The 22,381-nt window shown below is 33.8% G+C and overlaps 1 protein-coding gene across 1 annotated transcript in view; it reads left to right on the top strand.

Annotated features, from left to right (window-relative positions):
* Positions 1-713: 713 nt before the first annotated feature.
* Smp_193800 (sodium/chloride dependent transporter, putative) overlaps positions 714-22,381 on the top strand; it is a gene marked incomplete at both ends in the record, with an annotated part of 32,751 nt that continues 11,083 nt past the window's right edge. The window contains 9 exons of the mRNA XM_018792545.1: positions 714-897; positions 3,567-3,698; positions 7,772-8,027; positions 13,392-13,473; positions 14,277-14,411; positions 16,654-16,757; positions 17,440-17,525; positions 18,723-18,835; positions 21,956-22,096. Of these exons, the coding sequence (XP_018644624.1) occupies positions 714-897; positions 3,567-3,698; positions 7,772-8,027; positions 13,392-13,473; positions 14,277-14,411; positions 16,654-16,757; positions 17,440-17,525; positions 18,723-18,835; positions 21,956-22,096 (1,233 nt within the window). The remainder of the gene's footprint in view (positions 898-3,566; positions 3,699-7,771; positions 8,028-13,391; positions 13,474-14,276; positions 14,412-16,653; positions 16,758-17,439; positions 17,526-18,722; positions 18,836-21,955; positions 22,097-22,381) is intronic.

Here is a 22,381-nt window from a genome sequence, read left to right on the forward strand (position 1 = left end):
ATATGGGCACTCCTATAAATAGTGGTGACATGCCTCAATGAAGAATATCAAAAATACTAACACTGGATCAAGGATTTTAAGTTGACTGTTTTTAACTACTTTACATCGCAATACCAAGTACTCAATGTTCAATCAATTAGACTAGTGACCACAGTACAACTTGATAAACAGATTGGGATCATTACCAAAAGTTAGATTAACACAATATCGGTCATTATCTAGTGTTAACGCAGTGTAGTTTCCCATCCACAATTTTTTAAAGCAGATCAATATGCAGGTAATACAACGTTTCTCCACAGTTAATATTCCCACTGCATTTTGTCAACAGGCAACTAATGACTGCTTTTGTGATGCACACAATGCTATGACCTATAGATTATTTAGTGAAGTAGTGGACAAGTAAATGTGAAGCCACTGATATCAATTCTGCCACAACTCTTCGTTTCTCATATCGTTCATTGCTGTTGGTCATCATCTTCATTTCTATTACTCATCACTTGATATCATTGATTATAATTAATAACTGTGTAAGTGAATCACCTGAACATTGGATTTTATAATTTTTTTGAACAGTTTACTTTCAATAAATAGTTGTAATAAATCAAACATTTATTTGCTTCATATCATTTAAAAATTTCGTTTTAAAATTTATCAATAAATCAGATAAACAGAAATTCATTTTAGACTGCCATCTAAACAATGATACTTTTAATATGAAATCTGAGATATCCGATCTACCAACTAGATCAGGAAAATTAAATGTTGATAACGATAATGATGGTGATCATAGGGAAGAATGGAATAACCAGTGTGACTTTTTTCTATCAGTACTTGGTTATGCAGTTGACTTGGCCAATGTTTGGCGATTTCCATATGTATGTTTTACTAATGGTGGTGGTGAGTTTTTATTTCATTCATTTTTGTTGCATCATTCAGTTTAAAAATGTAATATTATTTGAAATTTTGGTTGAATTAATTCTTATCTGATTACTAATCAAATACGTGCTTTCTTTTGTACAACTATTGCACGATTTGGTGAACTAAACAGATTACTGGATTATGTAATGACGCTTAAAGTGAAAACTATTAAGTTAAAATCTCTATCCGGACATCAACACTGTGAGGCAGATATATCTAGTTGACAAGTCTCAAATATGGCAAAAGTATATCTTGGATCCCAAGCCTGTCAATAGTTTGAAATTTCAGTAAACAGTACTGTTGAAATTTAGTTCGCCACTTTAATTATCAGTAAACATTTTTAAAAACTAAATATATTCAATTTTTCTCAGAAATCAAAAATGCATTACACATTTAGCTTTGAGCTACATTTTTTATGAGAGTAGCGTTTTCACAAATTGGTTATCCACTGAGATGAAGACGCAATGATATCTAAATCTGTCTTATTCTCACAAAACTGGGCTATAGATGACAGAGAAATCCATGACGCAAATATTATCTATCTGAGCGTACCTGCACACCAGTACTGATGTTCAGATTGAGATTCGAACTCAGTATCTATAACTTATGAATAACTTCAAACGCATTGATCAAGTTCGTGGCTATCTGTACTCACTTGTTTAGTGAATAGTGCGTTGACGTTTAAGCTCATAAATCTCGCGCTCAATTCTTACTGGGAAAAAAATACATTCAATTAACGAATCCTGATTGGGACAAAGTGAGCTTCGTAGATACTGCTACTAGCCACCGTCCCACATTTTAAAAACTTATAACTAGATGATAACAGCGAGGCGATTTGTATTGAATGAACATGTATCAATTACAGTCTTTAGTACGAATAACAGGAAAATACAAACACCTATAATTAACTACGACTTACTGTTTGAAAATTTAATGCTATATTTAGCTCCATAACCAAGCACAGATTTGTGTAAAAAATATTTGTTATAAATAGTTGAGTGAGCTCTATTCTATTGACAAGTTAATGCTTTGTAGATGATTAATTTTGTACATGAACAGAATAGTTATAATTCAAGTTGTCTGATTACCTTGAGATATCACGTGAACAAGACATTTAATCATTATGAATAAATGATTATCATGAAGTGTTTGTTTATCATAGAATACGTATGTGTAAACTGATAAGAAAGAGAATCTGAAGAAAATACCTTTGATTAAATAATTTTATTTAACTTTGTAATTGAAATGATATATTGATAGAATATGCATGGTATTCTATATATAAACTATTAGAACTTATTTTTTTTAAACCATAGATTCAAATCTTAACTTAGTATCATATTCTCAGTTACGAGATTAATAACACTAACACTGAAAAAAACAGTAAATAAAACCTATACAGTTTACTTTGAAACGTTTTACACAGAAATATTCAGAAGAGTCTTTCATATCTAACTATTCGAAAAGTAAATCTCATAAGAATAGATTAGATCCACCGAAATAAGCATGAACAATTTCAACCAACTGTACTAAATTTTTGCCCCAAGTGGTTTTCATTTTTGTGATAAGGTAATCCATTCAAATGATGTTCTGTTAAATATATTGCCAATATTTTATTTACAGTTGTTTGGTAATTTGTCTCAACTAATATCATAGCTTGTTTTAATCCAACACTTTAAATTCATGAACCAACCTAAACAAGACAGCCATCGATGACAATAAGCACTGAACAGCTATTTAATCCCATCATAGGATTCCTCATCAGTAAGCATTCAATCCACTGTCTGTTACAGTATTCGCCTATGCATCCCTGACCAGTGCTTTATAAACATTATATTTTTGCTCCGTCATTTAAGAGTTTATGTTTCTCTGCATTAAAATTATAAAATTGAAGATTGAATGTTATATAAACGAGATGTGAAACAGAACTCTAAACTTTGATCTAATGAGTTAAGAGTATATATGGATATCAGATCTACTTGTTTCTCAGAAGATTTCTGCTAGCCAAATAATGATTCTTCATACTTTATGGTTTCTTCAAACAAGAGCGGACAGTTTACGACCTTTATGTATGTTTTAGGTTGACTATTCAGACTTATTTATGAACATAAAACGTCTAACAAATGAATTAAATTGAACTGTTTGTAACTGTTAAGCAAATTAGTTTTTAAGCATGAACAATTAAAATATTTTGCAAACTGAAAAAATTATTCAGTGACAAGTACACACATTCACAAATAATAGTCTGGATCTTTCACTAAATTTGTTTTAGAGATGGTTATGATCTTAAATAAGCTTTTTCACGCTTAAGACATAACCTCCATAGATTACACCACTTCATAGTATTTAAAGTCCTTTATAAAGATAATTTTAAGGTATTACAAGTGACTAAAATTGATTTGATTAATTTTTTCAGATTGACTATATTACTCGAAATAGTTATTTAATAGCACAGTTGGAAAGAAAAGTGTAGTTATTATTAGAATGGAGGTTTGTGAAGATTGTAGTGATTTTAATAGTTCAATTCATGAGTCGACTCATAAATTCAACTATTAAAATGTGTAATTATAGTCAAAGAGAATGATTATAAATCGGTAACTACTTCACGGTTATTTTCATGGTTTATTTATTCATTTTAAACATTTTAGGCGCTTTCTTAATTCCCTACTTTATTGTGATGATTTGCAGTGCAACACCAATGTTCTATTTAGAATTAATTTTAGGCCAAAAACATCGTCGTGGAGCTATTTCTCTTTGGGATATATGTCCTATGTTTCGAGGTAAAATTTATTGTTAACATTATACTATTGTTTCCTTTGCTGTTCTCTAACAACTTTTTAAAATTAGATCACTTAGTGATCGTAATAATACAGGTCACTATGATGTCTGTTTTTAATTTATCAGTGTTCAGCACTAATTCCAAAATTAGTTGACCCTATAATACATTCTGACTACTGATTAGACATTTCAAACCAAAGATAATTGCAATATCGCATCATTTAGTTCTTTATTCACACTTATTATCAATATCTTTTTTTATACGCATATTCAATTCGAAGAGTAAACAGATCTCCATTCCGGGTCACAGAAGAGCCGTTCATTGAGTGAATTAACACTACTGTAAAAATTTAAAACAAACTTCGAAACTCATTCCATTCCATCGGGAACACCGCACCAACAAGAACTAAACGAAGTAAGACTTAGTTTCAAAATTACGCGATAGTTGACCGTAAAACCTTTCAATTTTGTAAACATTCAAATAGGATCAAATGTTTTGTATGACACTAAACTTTATATGATCTCTGATAATGTACATCAATAAACGATGTTTTAAAGTCAGTCGGTCAGCTACAACGTAGGACCAGACACATATATGCATCGGTCCAAGTTGCCATACCTCGTTAGCATAACAAGATGAACACCACATTCATAGAAGTAGTTAATTTAGTGGTGGTAATATATAAAGAAAGGTTGTATATAAGGATATAGTATAGGAAGGAAAAAAGTTATGAAGCAATTTTAATCTCAAGGTTTAAGGGAAGATAAAGAGTGTATACACCTACGCCATTGTGATCGATTCTGAGCCATGTCACACACAGTCTCCAACCATTGCTTACGATAGTCACGCGGACCCCAACCAGGTAGTCTGCATCTACCAACATGGCTCAGACTAGAAGTTAGTGACTTCAAGCACTGATGCTAGGTTTTGTTTTGGCTGCCCTTAACTCTTGTGGTAATCGGTGTTCAGGCATACGTAACACGTGGCTCAACCATCAACTGATTTACCATCATTCCCTAATACACAGCGTCTAACTTCTCTGTTATTTACCCGGTTATCCCAGCAGATGCGAGCAATATTTCTAAGGCATCTGTGGTCAAATACTAGTAACCTACGAGAATCTTCTACTCTTAATGGTCACGTTTTGGAGCCATAAACTAGAACAGAGCGAACTGCTGCACAGTATACTCGTCCCTTAATAGATAGACGGATATTTCGTCTTCGCCGAAGGTAACGTAAATTGGCGAAAGCCAAACGAGCTTTTTAAATCCGTGCTGAGAGCGGTAAGACTAAAAGCAGTGAACCCAAGGTCCGAAGGCGAAGACGTACTGCTGACTCGACAGAGGTGTGATGGCAGTAAGGTGTTTCCTTCAGACAACCAGCATAACAGCGATACTGCCTTCCCACAAGAAAGAGTGGGTTTAGAAATGGTTGACACTAAAAATGCACACCTCGCTTTACCCCACAGATATCTGTCTCCAGCGGTAAGGTCCCAACAAGTACGGAGCTAACACGAAAATTACTCACAAAATGGTCGTGTGTGACCGACCTCAAGAACTTGTCTCTTGTACATTGCGGTCACACTATCAGGTCATTAAGGCACCTCTAGAAGAACCCTTCCACCGGGAAGCGATAACCGCCCTCATAACTCTAACAGAACTTAAGATCACTGTATTCATAATCGATTTTCTTCTTCAATTCCTATTACTCCTACCAACTCGACTTTCAACTCTAAACTTCCTCTATCGGCTTCCTCCTCAAGTGTCACCATGGCCAACGATTCTATTGCGCGAAACACTCTCCGAGGTCTACTATAACCTCGATCAAAACTACACATTGCAGCCTTCAACGTACGGACGCCGCTGTGGGCCTGGGGTCGAGGTGCTGGTTGGGCAGTCTGGTGAGGAGAGGTGGTGTCGAGTTGAGTGTTCTGGCGGGGCGGCGCTGGCTGCAACAGGTGCTGTCGACAGAGAGGAGCGGTGGGTTGCGCGGCTGCTGGGAGGACATCGGATGTAGATGGCTCGGCAGGCCGGTGGAATATGGGTGTTGAACGTCCCAGGTGTCGGATGGATGTTGGTACCCTGGCAGGTCGACGGGGCTATGGGGGTCAGTGCGCCACAGACTCGACATTCTGACGGAGAGCGCGGCACAGACTGCAGTGCAAGAAAAAGTTGCACGGCGAGCAGCATCACCGGATGAACGAATGTTTCAAAGGAGGGACGAGTGTGATATGGGTTACTCGTATCCACATATGTAGTATATAGTGGTGGTCAGGCATAGAATGTATTTCACTAGAAGATTGATAACGAAAGGAGCGAAACGGAATGCAATTGGTATGAAAATGCATGAACAATAATAATCGGAGACTATGGACTGATATTTGCAGAAGAAATGGTCAAGATGGAGAGAATTGATTGTTATTTTGCAAATTAACTGTTTACTGCATGGTCGTCAGATTTCAATGAGATAGTCTGTAATTTTGTGCTCAAAATATATTCGATTGTCCCCACTCGTGTTCTCATTCACTATACTATCAGGCTCTGAACACGACCGAGAGCGAAAAGAAATAAGATCTAGGTTAACCTAAAGTCTAAGGAACGATTGTGAGCAGTGGTGGGCGACGAAAGCAAAAGAGATGGAAAAGGCAGCGGCTGTAGGCAACACCAGGCAACTATTCAGACTAATAAAAGAAACCGGAATTAAGAAGTCAAGTGTACGTGAAACGATCTCGGAAAAAGACGGAACCCTTATCTGCTCTCAGCCCAGACGTTTAGAACGATGGGCGGAACACTTTAAGGAGCAGTTCAGCTGGCCTTCAGCTACTGTACAACTACCCACCGTACGCAGAAAACCTGAGTGGGACATTGAAGTAGGTCCCCCGACCCTAGCTGAAGTTCAAAAGGCTATAAGTAATCTGAAACGAGGAAGAGCAACTGGTCCAGATGGATTGGCTCCAGAGGTCATTAAATATGGTGGCCCAATTTTAGCGATTAGGTTGCTTAATATTTTAGCTAAAATCTGGGAGTTGGACGTATTCCCATCCGACTGGTCACAATCACTTATTGTCCCAATATATAAGAAGGGGCCAAAATCATCCTGTGATAACCTTAGAGGGATTAGTCTGACTAACATAGTATCTAAAATACTAGCCTCAATAATTATCGGGCGCCTAACTAAGACTCGTGAACTCCAAACACGAGAAAATCAGGCTGGCTTCAGACCTGGCCGTGGCAGCATCGATCACATATTCACCATTCGTTAAGTTTTAGAGCACAGACAAGCTTATCGGCGTCCGACAATGATAGTTTTTCTTGACTTGAAAGCAGCATTTGACTCTGTAGACCGAGAGCTTCTGTGGCAGTGTCTGTCACTGAAAGGTGTACCTCAGAATTAGATAAACCTTGTGAAGGCTATTTACTCGAACACTACCAGTCGAGTGAGAGCTTATGGCGAACTGTCATCTGATTTTACAACCTCAAGTGGTGTCCGACAAGGCTGTCCACTATCCCCATTTTTGTTTAACTTCATTATAGACCTACTGCTGGAAATAACACTCTCGTCGACTGAATTTTCAGGAATTGATCTCCTACCAGGGGGTCCACTTATCGACTTAGAATACGCAGATGATATAGTCCTGTTTAATGAAGACGCTTATAAAATTCAGAGTCTTTGGTTCGAACTGAGTAACAATGCCAGGATGTTTGGGATGCGTCAACACCTGAACTGAGGATAGGGAGTAAAGTAGCCGAACGCGTTGACAACTTCACTTGTTTATAAAATGATGCACACTCAATGATTGAACATGGTTAGCGGTTGTGCTGAATCAGAAATGTCTTAACTCTGTACAATATGACGATGTGATTGTGCGCGACTGAGGTGTCTTCTGTTAGAACAACACAGGCTCCTAGCGTCCAATATTTCTTTCAGTTAACATCGATTTTTCACAAAAATTATTTTTAAAGAGCATAAAATCTTTTTAAAACTACCTGACAAATGTAGATTGATTTATTTGATAGATGATGATTTCATAAAAGTTCATTTAATTTATGCATTGTTTTGATTAACATTTTACAGGTGTCGGTATCGCTCAAGTAATCATATCCTATACAGTTGCGTTCTATTATAATACAATATCTGCATGGTCATTATACTTTTTATTTGTATCCATTACTGATATTCTACCATGGACCTATTGTGATCAACGGAGAGGCAATAGTATTAATTGTGTGAATTTCACATATTTACAAAGTTTATCAAATACTATTTCCAATGACAAAAATGATTTATTACAACAGAAGAATTATAGTCTTGCTTCAATTGAATATTTTGAGTAAGATTTCATATGAATAATTTCTTATTGAAAGTAAAACAAAATTATTTTTTTATTACAACTAGAAGCGTATTTGTCACTGACTGTGTTCTGTGATCATGATATTCATTGATGATAACTCATATTCAATTAAAAGATAAACAATTATATAATCTTAGTAGATTTTTGGTTGAATGTTTTATACCTTATTATGTAAGAGAGTGATACAGTTTTCTGTCAATTGTATTGAATCATGATGGCGCAAAAAGATGAATTGATTGGAATTAGAAATGTAACCAATCAGATGGCTAGTCAGTGTGGTTTAGAGTCTAAGCACTAGCCCCGAGACATGAAAATTCTGAGTTCCGTCTCTGATTAAGTTGTGGATACACGCTACTAAGGATTCTCATATTAGAATAATATAGCTGTCCAGTGATTTTTGGTTTTCATCGGTTGTCTAAACAATGCCAACCCATCATATAAATTGTAATATTAGCTTTCATTTACACAGTCAAGAAAATAGTTGTTCTGTTGGTTGAAAACTGATCAGCTGAAATTTGAAAATTCTTTCTCTAAACACGTCAACAGTTAAGTCACCTGATTTATAGCAATAAGCTGACAAATTAAATAAAGTATTATGACAGCTTGATTAAGAGCGATTCAACGAAAAAATTTAGATAGATTCAGTATTTTTCCATATATGTACACATTTTGTTTCGAAAACAAAAGAATTTCTACCGACCTTATTTTTAAACAATATTTAAAAAATATATCTTTTGTTATATCCTAATGAGTGGAAAATTGTATTTCTGATGTTTCGTGACTTAATGTAAGCCTCTTTTTCAGAATAAATAAATGACCGAATAAATAAACACAAGTTTAAACAGTACAAAGTAAGCAATGCAGAATATATTGAATACAATCATAATCATAATAAACCAATATGAATGGTGATTGGCATTAGAATCCAGGAAGCACGTTTCATCCTATTTTGGATTCGTCAGCTGGATGTACCTGCACCCCAAAAGTTAAATTCACTCCAGGACTCGAACCATGTATCGTTCGCTTCAAGGAGGTGCAACGGGGAGAAGTTTGAATTCATTGTGTATTATTTATTTGAATCTTCCCATTGATACTAATGACCGAAATTGATCAGTTTCTTATTGAAATATGTGTATTCTGTATGGATTACCCCGATATCGCCTTAAGTCACAAGTATTATAAGAAAAGATGGATGGTGGCTAGCAATGGAATCCAACTGACGAGTCCCAAATAGGATAAAACGTGCGTTCTGGATTACATTGCTAGCCACCATTCATCTTTGCTTATGAAGCTTGAGACTTAAGGTAATATCGAGGAAATCTGAACAGGATGCACATATGCCAACAAGAGACTGATCAACTGCAGTCCTAAATAACAATGCGAAGATACAAGCAAACAACACTAAGTGAATTTGAACTTCACCCCATTGCACAACCAGGTGGCTATCAGGAATCAGTATCTAAGTGGATAGCGTGATAACGTTTGAAGCGAATGGTAATGAGTTTGAGTCCCGGAGTGAGCGTCAACTCTGAGATGCAGGTGCATCCAGCTGACAGTTCTCACATGAGATGAAACGCGCGTCGTGGATTCCACTGCTAGCCACCCTCCATATTTGCTTATAAATAGTACTTTAAGGATTTTGATTTGTAAACATTGTACACTGATCAAATTATACACTAACACAATTACCGTTTCTGTGGTTGGGGGCAGCCAACAGGAAACGTTGGGCCTAGGTTTCGCAGTGTTTTCTAGCTACTTATATTTGTTTCAGTAGCTTGAGGAAAACAGCGGAAACGCTTGTTAAACAGACAAAACAAAATGAAGTTACGACCGGTGACTAGCAGTGAAATCCAGGACGGGTATCTAGTTCTATTTGGGACTCATCAGCTGTTCGACTTGAGGCGATAACGAGGCTATCTGCACACGATGCACATATGTTGTAACAGACTGATCAATTCCAGTCCTAAACATCAATAGGAAAATCCAAATAAACAATACAAAATGAAAATCATAATATGTCTAAATATGTCAATGTCAAGTTATTCTTGGTCAAGGTGACTTTGTATGATCTATCACTGTATCAATTTGTGCGTCAGTACGTGGGTATGAAAAATGTATGCATTTTAATATAAAGTAGTGGGGTTTAAATAGCGTGTATCTGTGTGTGTTGATTGAGTGAAAGGTAAATAATGTATAACGTCTAAAGACTAATTAGAAGACACAGTTGATCTGAAAAATGTGATGTGTTTGCGCTATTCATTTCCAACAATCTGTTCACACATACTTTTCTAGGCTTTTATATGAAGATTAATAAATATCAATTAAATGAAATTTCAAGTAAACAAAGTAATAAAAAGAGAGAAAATTAACATCGTATAGAATGAATAGCGAATTGTCGCATTACCCTAGTCTATAAAATGACTTAAGTACTACCAGGGTAAATTGAAGGTTACGACAACTTGTCTCTGTACACATAAGGGTGGGGGGGGGGTAAATTTACGAATAGCCAAGGTTTCTATAAACCTGAGAATCGGTCCTTGACAATTTTTGTTCAACGTTTTAAAAGTTGTATTAATGTCACTTCTGTGCCCCATTTAAACTATGTGTTAAGTTGTCGATGAACATGGTTTTCTACTTCATACGCTGATCAGAACATTTGACATTAACTGGTTTTGAAGCCATTCAGGCGCATGTTTCATAACCCATGATTGTATTGTTTGATTACCTTCTCTATGTGCGTCCGCACAGACATGTAAATTAGCAAATGCAATGGGATGTGATACAATCATTCGTACATTGTCTAGGTCTATTTGGAATCATGGGCTTAGTCTCATCAATTACAACCAGTTTAGCAGCGTCGTAGGTTTTCTCTATAGCTGCTTTTAATATCTGACTTTAGACCATACTGTTAGTAACTAATGGCTTTAAAGGTCAAGGGTGGTTGTTTGAATAAACAGTCCAGGTTGGATGAATATTAGGACCTTCTTCTCTATTGAGGACGCTTTGTCTACTCACCTCTTTTTATAGTTCAAAAGGCCTTTCTGAATTATTTTGATATTTTTAATATCAAAATGAAAATAGCATGTCCTACTATTGCTGACTTAACTTGTAAATTTTCCGAATCTACTGGATTATTAGATCTTTTGTGTAACTTAAGTGTTCCTTGGCACGAGTCGAGATCTTACGGGATGACGTCTCAGTGTAGAAATAAACAAAACCTGATCTATAGACGCTTTTGTGTAGAAGTGAAAGTGACCAGAGTTTTAACTCCCACCAAACCATCTAATTCAATCTTCTCCCTTTTCAAAGAGAGAGACTCATTATTTAAATGTATCAAGATCATGACTAATCAACAAATTGCAAAAGATTGGATAGAAAATAAAATAAAAGGAAACATCACTGACAAAAACTATTTTCAGTGACCTTAGGGTGGTTCATGATCTCTCAAACTGAACTCTTAGCACCTATGAAATCAAATTACTAAAAAGAGGACAAAGCTTCATTTTACATTGAAAACCTCTTGATATTCTAGAAATCGCTCCAATTCTAGAACTCGTGCTCGAAAAACTTCCAGAAAAGCAATCGCATATATTACGTCAAAAAACATCTCATATATTGACAAAATAAATATCCCTTCCACCTGATATTTCCAAAGAAGAATGGAAATCTTTGTGCTCATTGCAGAAAGATAGAACGATTATCATTGCCAAAGGTGACAAAGATACTACAACAATGGTCTTGAACCTAAGCTACTATGAAGAAAAAGCTCTTAAACATCTATCGACGGGATCATCTATAAAAATCGTTTCAAAAAATTTCATAATCCTGTAAGTTGTAATGCGTTACAGTGCTGTTTTCATAGAAGATATATGTAGACAGTTTCAGATGAATAAACTGAAGTCCCCAGTGAAAATCATGTTCTTATATATAAAACTTACACATTAAATGAACGGGAAAGTATCTGAAAGTGTTACATATGACATTTTGTTGAACATGGTTATCTTTACGCTAAGTAATACTAAGTTTATTCACAAGTATATATAAGAATATTGACTGTAAAATATGATACTTGTTTAAAAAACATCTTCAACTGTTGAATGAAAGTGATTTGCCATCAGATAGTGTAAATTTTGAAAAAAGCAAGATTTCCAGATGTATAACCTCCTAGACATTATCTGAATAATTAAATATTCTACAAGCTCGAAGGATATTTTATTAAACGAACAGCCAAAAAAGTATTTTTAACTTTTACATAATTTATGTATATTGAAATTCAATCGTACCTCCTTAATACCCATTACTTTTATTTAAATCAATTGTTATAACTGTGATAAAATAACATTTAAAACAAAGGGGACTACAATTCGCACGACACAAGAAAGAAGACAGAAACTGATGACAGATGAAGATTTTAGTCATTCTCTAATAATAAAACAAGACAACAACTGATTAACTAAATACACTTTTCTTTATACACATCTTACTGACATGTAATGATCAATCTATGGATTTATGATTGAAAATCGTGAAAATACAAAGTAAGATTGTGGTTGGAGATAGTCAACAGAATTTCCTGGGTCCAGTTTTCTAACTATTTAGCATTCGTCAACGGAGTATACCTTTAATCTTGAGAGGACTGATGTTTCCTGTAGGATTTAATCCTGTGTCACCCATCTTCACAGTGAAAGACGTTACCACTGGGTTATTTGAGCCTTGATTACCTCCTATGAGACTAACATAAATTTACAGGTAAATGATCACTAAGTAGTGACCAACGTCGTATATTTCAAGTCCTTTTAAGCGCTTATCAAACTTTCTCGATCCAATTGCAATATGAAGCTGAAAAACACAAGACCAAATCCTACGTAAAACATCAGTCTTCTCACTGTTATAGGTACGCCTAGCTGACGAGTGCCGAATACCACGAAGCCTAGATTCAGAATTTCCTGTCGCCTACCTTTAGCCACCATGTCACAGCTCAACAGAATGCAGGTGACGTCTAGTCAATTAATTTAGTGGTCACATTGTAACTTGATCAGTAGGATTCTATCAGAACTAAAAAAAAGACTTGACATGAATCACATTGGTCACTACTGAATCATTAATCCGTTTTAAACACATAATTCAATTTTAAATTGAACCAATATAAAACGAATGTTACGTGTTTTACCGAATAAATAACACAGTGAACATGACCACTTTTTGTATATTTCATCCCGCTACTATCCAGCAATCCGAAATAAATCAAATTCAATTTTCTTTTACCTCTTTTATGTGATATTTTAGACGTGTTGTTCTGAAATTACAGCAAAGTACTGGTTTAGAAGATCTTGGACCAATTAGATGGCAATTAGTAGGATGCACAATATTCATATTTAGTATACTATTTGCATCAATGAGGAATGGAGTGAAAACATCGGGCAAGGTAACTGTTTTCACTTTGTTTTCAATAATATTATGTCGTTCAGCTTTTGATAGGTTTTTGTCTTTCCTGCACGTACTTCGTATTTTGAGATGGGGAGAGAAGTACAAAGACTAATATGTGTGCAAAATTATGAAAGCGAAAAAGTAAGAGAAAGAGTGAACCGATCACATTTATTATTGAAAGCGATCGATAATAATTAGCGTTAGATTAAGCCTCGTGATTTAAATCAGGAGTTTACAATATGAGGTTCCAGATTCGTTACATTATGATAACAGTGCCATTATGATACTCTCTAGTGAATTCGAATTCAAATATTGCAACAAGGCTAGTCTTCTTTTAGAAACAATACTGACCGTTATGATGATATAACAAATGAAAGAAATTAATTGTCCATAGAAAATGCTTTATTCTCATTACCTACATAATATTGAGCTAGTGTTCAATGATTCAAATATCCAACATCCGACAACTTGTTATACAGTACTTAAATTATTCAATGTTAATACCAAAGAAAACTGTTGTATACCTGGCACATAACTAAGTTCACTCAGTCGTGAATTGGCACTAACAACTATGAGAAATCATCTCATACTTGGTCACTAGTGACCTAATGATTATTTTTGATTGTATAGATTTATTCAAACAGAATACTTTTCGTCATAATCATATCATTTTTATCGTGTTAAAGAAGATTGTTTTATTGAATGTTTACGATGTTACTCTACTTTTTTTAAAACAATAATGTTTTTACACGATTATATATTTTGGTTTCGTTACGAAAATTATTTATCAATAAATTTCAGGTTGTGTATGTGACTGCATTACTTCCATATTTATTGTTGGGTATACTTTTAATCAACGGATTGACTCTGAATGGTTCCTACAATGGAATTTGGTACTTTATTAAACCACGATTTGATAAATTATCGCAAATGACGGTAGCTCTCAAACAATATATTGTTTATTTTATTTTCTTAAACAATTTTGGATATTTTTTCTTTTCTAGAATGTCACATACATTCTCTGTTTGGTTGTTTGAAAATAGATATGTTTTGATGATGCACAAGTATAAAGTCCTCCATTTAAAGCTTGCCAGTTGAATGGTTATTTTAATGAAAAATGATCACTGTTTCTATGAATGATTAGGTGATCATATGAAACTTTTGTGTGTTTTAATATTAGTTTTCACAATAAACTGAATAATTGTAAGCAAAGATGGATGGTGGCTAGAAGTGAAATCCGAGATTCGCGTTTCCTTCTATTTGGGATTCGTCAGCTTGATATATCTGCATCGTGGCAATCCAACTAGGATGCACATATGCCAACAAGAGACTGACAGTCCTAAATATCACTGGCATGATCCGAATAACCAATAGAAAATGAATTGAACAATTGGTCTTGAATCGTTAATCTCAGCTAATTCGGTTTGGTTACGACACCAGAAGCTTCTAGTTCTTCATTCACGGCTCCTTGTTGGATTATTAGTGAGCATTGTTGAAAAATGACTTAGTAGGTTAGAACAGTTGTTTCAGATTCTCTGATATTTTACTTCTTCACAACTTGCATAAAGATAAAAATTACCTCCAACCACCTTCCAATACCATTGATAACTAACTGCATTACTTCGCTCCTTGGTTGAACTCCAGTGGTTACGGAATGACACTAGAGTTCTAGAAATTACGCCTGAAAATTAATCATTTATGCACGGGTCCGTGAAACTATTTTAATTTTACGGTCATGATCATGGAATAACCTTAATCAGGAAATCAGAAAAATTCAACAAGCATTGAACAACCAAATAGCAATCCGGTTTGAGTAGTAACAAGTTACGAATTAAATTTACAAGGGTTTCATTAAAGATGTGTTTTTACGACCGCGTTGTTAGCAAAGTCGATGGCACAGTTAACAAATCATAAAACTGATCATTATTACTGTTACATTTTACCAAGATTGCATTTGCAGTCGTTAAATGAGAACGAATTCATACTTATTAAATCAATGCATTAATTAATTAATTAGTTAATTAATTACTCCATTGTCCTTCGTGAGGCATTGGCAGCAGACCACGAATCTCCAGCCAACTCAATCGTTGGTCCTCCTTTCCAACGGTTTCCAATATCTATTCATTCTTTCTATATCTCCCTCCAATTCGCAGAGTGTTCGGTCAAAAAAACTGAAGTATCTTCAGCAGACAGCTTTGTAAAAATACCTGTACCCTTTTGATGATGGTTGTAGTAATTCTCCAAGTTCAGCACTGTATGGTAGAACAGTCTTGACGTTTGCATTGAACGGATTCGATTAATGTCATTTATGTAAACTATATCTTGATAAAAAAAAAATACACATATTCAAGTTAATAAAAATTACTCATATAAACAAGTTCTTAACCTTATGTAAAAATAATCATCAACTCTTCAAATAGACATAAAATGATAATTGTAGAAATAGAGATATTTACAAGCATTAGATGCATATGGATGTTTTTTAAATGACACTTAGACATGTATATTGCGTAAAACATCATTCATCAGTTGAAAGCCTCAGGAAACGTAATGGTATTTATTTCAATTAGTGGTGTGGGTATGTATTTTTTCAAAGGAATGTAGTCGTACACTTCAATCACTCAAACATAGAACTAATTAATATTCAATGATGAATGGTTACATTTTGAGTCCTACGAAGAAAATGGGTAAATTCTCAGTATTATGAGCATCGTTCATCAAATTTTCAAGACCATCTAGCCCACAATATAAAAAAAAGATTTAGATCGAAACGAAAAATGTGATAATCAAGAACTAAAAAGGACGAATATGGCTACAACTTATGTTTATTATCAACGATATAATCAAACAAAACTGAAAAAAATGGACAAAGTTGATAAATATCACATAAAATGGAAACAGATAATAATGATAAAGACTTCAAGACTCAGATATATGATTTAGTTACGAAGTCCTCATTTCAATTATTTAACTGTTACTTGAAAATCAATGAAACCTTCATAAGTAAACCATTCAAGACAGAAAACTAAAAATCATTAAAACAAGGGACGATTATTAGAAAAGAAAGAAAAAGAAAGTACTTAATAATATGAAGTAGGAAATTAACAAATTTCAATAAACTTAGTTATTTTTAGTTTTTCTATTTTTACGAATAAACTATAGTGTCATTTTATTCAAGGTTTGGGCGAATGCAGCTATTCAAATATTTTTCTCAACTGGAGCAGGATTTGGTGCACACATCGCTTATGCAACGTATAATCCTAAACGGTACAATTGTTACAGGTGAGTCAAAATATACAAGAAAAATACTAAAGTATATGTGGATATATTTGATGTTGTGTTCTTAGGGATGGAGCTTTTCATAATTTGGAACTTGAATTAAAAGATTATTTTATATAAACGCTGTCCAAAATGACAGCGAAAGTAGTGTAGTTAGACTTACACGAAGACTAGTGGTCTATAAGTAACCGATTTCATGTTATCTTATCCTTAGTGCTGATCCAATTCCAGAGAGCAAGCTGCCTGTGAAGTTGGTTGGAGGGCGATAATTAAAATGCTGTCTATTCATTTATCCTGTTAAAATAAATAATTCTTATTATGTATATTAAATGTTCAATATAATATGATGCAACAAAAACACATGTTTACAAATTCAATCATATTCCAACCAAGAAAAACATTGACCATGGAAGCCTACTAACTACAAAAAAACTTAGAAGACCTAAGATATGAAGTGATAACTAAGAATCTTCCCCAGACAGAATGTTTCCGATTTATTGTGCGACTTACTATTATTTTAAACCCTATAAATTTCCAGTATTACTAAATTGTAGATATTTCAAATACAATACAGGGAAATTAACAAACACTAGATAATATTTACTTGTCTCAGTTCAATTTACAAATACATTTTACTCTTACACAGAGAATGTTTGATCACCTCACCTGTGGATGCTTTAACAAGTATATTTGCTGGAGTTACTGTATTCGCTTATCTTGGTTATTTGGCTCATCTTACTCATACTACAGTAGAAACTGTAACAGGAGAAGGTAAGAATCATATTGAGTAAACAATGGTAATATATTTTCATCACAGTAGTAGCATCTTTTGTAAATTAAATTTCGAGATAAAACCAATGAATTATAACTGGCCATAGCTAAATGGAAGTTCTACTAATATAAACGGTAAATCAAAGAAATGTATTAGTATTTGTTCACCTGTAGTTCATACGGTTTTAATTTCTAAATCACAAGCCAATCTAAGTTAGACAACCATGGAAAATCAAGAAGTGATGGTTAGCTGTTTTGTCCTGGTATGGGATTGATCAACGATGTGAACTAAAACCGGAATGAAAACACTGTTGTGTGCTTACTGGTTCCGATGATTGTCTCACTTAAGTTGGTTTTTAATTTCAGCAACATTCAACAATCTCTACAAACCTCCCTCTTGATAATTATACAATAGACTTAAATGGAAAATGAATTCTATCTGAATGAATGAATTTTAAAGATACGGCACACTCTGAAAACAAAATTGTTTACTTATTTTTTAATGTATTTTCTCCCTTATTCGCTAACATAATAGTTGATAACCAACTAGTCTTGTACAGATATTTTGTATCCATCAGTTGTATCACATCACTGTATATTCTTAAATGTGTACTTATTCACACACAAAAATTCGAAATCTCATCGTTAATATGATTTCTCGAATTCGTTAAGTCATAATCAAAACGATTCTTATTGTCCAATTTTTATCAATATGTTATTTATAATACAACTGCCAATCATTTGAATTGATAAATAAAAAACTACTCTTGTAAAGTAAAATAAATAGGTTTGCAAGCTTGTAACATTAGAAATATCCCGTGAAATGACGCAAATACGTAAATCTAACTATAATTAGCAAATGGATTAAGATAAAGAAATTAAGTAAAACTCTAACTCTGAAAACAAAACACAATTTTTCAGACTATGTGGAACAACATAATATTAACAATAATTAATTCTAGATAATGCTAAGTAGTATAAAACAATTGAGTAACGACAATAATGACATTTTTCAAGACAATATCATGCAATCACGTCAGATTAATGGTAAAACTTGAGAGAAACAGGGAAATTCTTTACTACATGCAACAAAAGTAACTGGCAAAACAAATTTAGTTAAAACTAATTTTACATAAGTTCTTATTATTTTTTAATTACTTTATTTACCTACTGATGTGTAATCATTGAATGAAAAAGGTCCAGGATTGGTATTTCAAGTTTATCCATTAGCTATTGGAACTTTGCCTTTCGCACCATTATGGGCAACAATATTCTTTATGTTACTTATAATGCTCGGATTAGACAGTGGAGTGAGTTGTGAAACTTTATGAAACACTTTTTTTACCATATATATATATATATATATATATATATATATATATATATATATATATATATATATCAAGATTTGAATCAAGCTATTCTACATAAGTTCCGGTTATGCTAACTCTTTGTCACAGACCAAAGTAGATGCTAGTAAGGTTCGAGTCTTTAATCCAATAGTTAAAAACCAAGCTTGTGTTAACCATGAATTGATTGGTTCATAGATAAGAACAACGTAAAATGTCCAGTTAACGAACAAATTTCTAAACAAAATAAGTTATACATTTATTCATATATTTGGTAAATAAACTAGTTAACCCTAAATGACTTGTGATTTACAACTATTTAAAAGCAGAAAAATACTTATTGATACCTATTTCTCGTTATATATTTGCATGTAATTAAATAATAAAAGTCGATGATTGATAGTAATAAGTGTAATTAATCAACTGGCTTGCATAAATTATTGCGATCATATTGTGCTCTCAAACTAGAATTACCTGAAATGTTATCAATCATCAAACATAAAAACGACTCATTTGAAGATACTTCTGAACACAGAAATGTAATCTATAGAAATAATTAAACCAATACTGATACTTACCAATCAAACCGAATCCCTGTTACACGAAATCATAGATTTATTCAACTCCGGTCAATGGATCATCACTTTTTAATATTTTCACCGTGAAACCTCAATAATCTTAGTTCAGTCTTGAGTTAAACTTACGATGTATATTGTTATTTTTGAATGATTTCATCTATCCATATAATCGTTTGAATAAATAAAAATATATTCAGTTATGTTTTGTAAGGTGTAATTCAATATCTCTATTTGCAAGTAACTATAATTCTAAGTTCGAGTATGATAAACCTTGGGTAACTTCACACTCGGTTTAAGACTAATTTTCGGTGTATAGTGAAATATATTTCACTCGAGGAATTCATAAAACAAATGCGAATTACATTGTAATCGATTTATTACACATGTACTATTTCAACAGATCAAATTTTTAGTATATACACCAGCTAAGAGGAAGGAATGTGTAGAGTGTATTCGAAAACGAATGTGATTGTATACATATGAGTCATAAATTGTTAACTGACTGCATTTACAACCAATCAGAGAATGAATAGAAATGGTGGGTGAATTCGCACATCATCGCACACACATGGTAATGCACATACTTGACTGAATGTCTGGATTACAGTAAGATAGCTAATGGAATTGCACTAACTGGTAAACGATTTCGAAGGATAATTCTGAAATTCTAGGAACAACTCGTAGCTATTGGTCGTCAAACATGTTAAATGTGAGGCAGTTGGCCAATAAAGATAATGGAAGATGATTGAGCACTATCGCGAACCGACTGAAAATAGACCTGTACTCTGCTGAATGTAGATTGAGTGTGGTCTAAAGGTTAAGCGCTCACCACCTGAAGGTCCTGGAACTGGTTCCCAGTGGGTCTCTGGTGCATACCACTAAAGATTCCAATACTAGGATGAAAACTGTTTGTTCTTCGTGGTTTTTAACAGATGTTTAACTTCTGTCGGTTATCTAACACACATTTTATCTGTCAATACCAAAACAGGTTGTATGTATGAATAGTTGATAAAGGTTGGCTGCTTACTAATCTAATAAATAAAAAACTTGAAAAGTTATATATGATAAATGATGATTTCAAAAAATCTTTATAAAGCCACTAAACCACATTTTATACTTATTGGCAAGTTATGAATCACCAAGTGACAAGAAACCATTATTCCTTTTTTGAGATAAACTTACTCGTTTTAGTACTAAAATCAGGTAAATTGTTGTTGAGCCAATTATTTTCCTTCTGATCTTTAAAATAAATAAGTGTAGGTATCAAATTATAAACCGGTATTAATCAGTATCATCTTCGATTTCCCAACAACAAATGAAAATTATTTTTCAATTGAGATTATAATCCGATCAATGTTGGACCACCATTGAAAACCTGGAAGCACAGAATAGCCGTTTTGTCATAAAACAGGACTCCTCAGAAAAGCGCATCCACAACCCCGGACATGGGAATCGAAACCAGGACCTCCGTCCTCACGTGAACGCTTAACCTCCAGATCACCTACAAGGAGTTCCGTATTATGACAAAACGGCTATTCTGTGCTTCCAGGTTTTCAATGGTGGTCCAACATTGATCGGATCATGATCTCAATTGAAAAATAATTTTCATTTGTTGTTGGGAAATCGAAGATGATACTGATTAATACCGGTTTATAATTTGATACATACAATTTATTTATTTCAAGGATCAGAAGTGAAATGATTGACTCAACAAACGGTTCATGATCTCAATAAAAATTCAACAGTCTCCACAACTCCATACTGAAACTTATTATATTCGTATCTGTTACAAAGATTTACTTTTATGATTTAAATGTTCAATTTTCATTTACTTCGTCACTTATTAAAATTCCGTCCTATGATTTTCTTATATCTCGAAAACGGGATGGTATAGATCATCAATAAATTAAGTGTAATTAAAGAAACAGCCAAATGCACTATACATGGTCATCGCAATTAATTCTCTTACTAAGTACTATCAAGTTTTGTAATATATAGGCGCAACAAATCAGAAACTCTTGAATTCCATAACAATAATAAGTGGGTAAACACCAGTAAAACTGCATCAAATAATTAACAGATAAAAGAACGTACATATGTAGATCATTGAGAACAATCGAAATTCTTCCCTACTCGCTCGTACAACTTCAGCTATTTGTTAGTCTACGAGTACTGACAGTGCTTACACTGTCAGTCTGATCACTACTTGAGGGGTAATTAAAGCAGTCGAATTGGGTTTGGCCTCCAGTACCTCCACATTTTGGTCATAACTTATTTTCGAACTATTTTGTTTGGTTTTTCCATAATTGTAATGACATTTTCAACCTCTTACCTCCATTGCTTCGCATCAATTTTTTGTTATTTTTAGTGGTGCTATGAAGCTTACATTGTACTAAGTATATGAAAATCGAAATCAAAAAAAGTTAACTTTCATTGAATCATTTTATTATATCACCGAAACACTGTTAATAGGTGTCGCCCTTTGTATCTATTATCATTTCAGATGGGTGGATTAGAATCTGTTGTCACCGCTCTAACTGATATTGTACCGAAGAGATTTTCACGTTACGGACATTTACGATCTTCGATTACATTGGCTGTAATTGGTTCGGCCTGTTTATTTGCCTTCGTTAATGTAACCAGTGTATGTATTCTAGTCAATAATCGTTAACCAACGTATTCAGAAAATTCAAAGACTTCAGTACTTAACAAGTCATCATAACTCTTTGGTTTTAGTTTTTGACCCTTATCAATACAGTACAAACTCATTTGCATAGATAAACACATAATCACAATACCAGTTCAAGATGATCTGACTTTAACTCAATTTCTTGTAAACTATAGGACTAAGTAACACGTTTATAGTAGTACTACAATTCTACTTTAACTAGCTACTGAATCGTTCCAGCAGTATCAATGTATTCACAAA

Source organism: Schistosoma mansoni (assembly GCF_000237925.1).
Source record: "Schistosoma mansoni, WGS project CABG00000000 data, supercontig 0251, strain Puerto Rico, whole genome shotgun sequence".
Taxonomy (NCBI): Eukaryota; Metazoa; Platyhelminthes; class Trematoda; order Strigeidida; family Schistosomatidae; genus Schistosoma; species Schistosoma mansoni.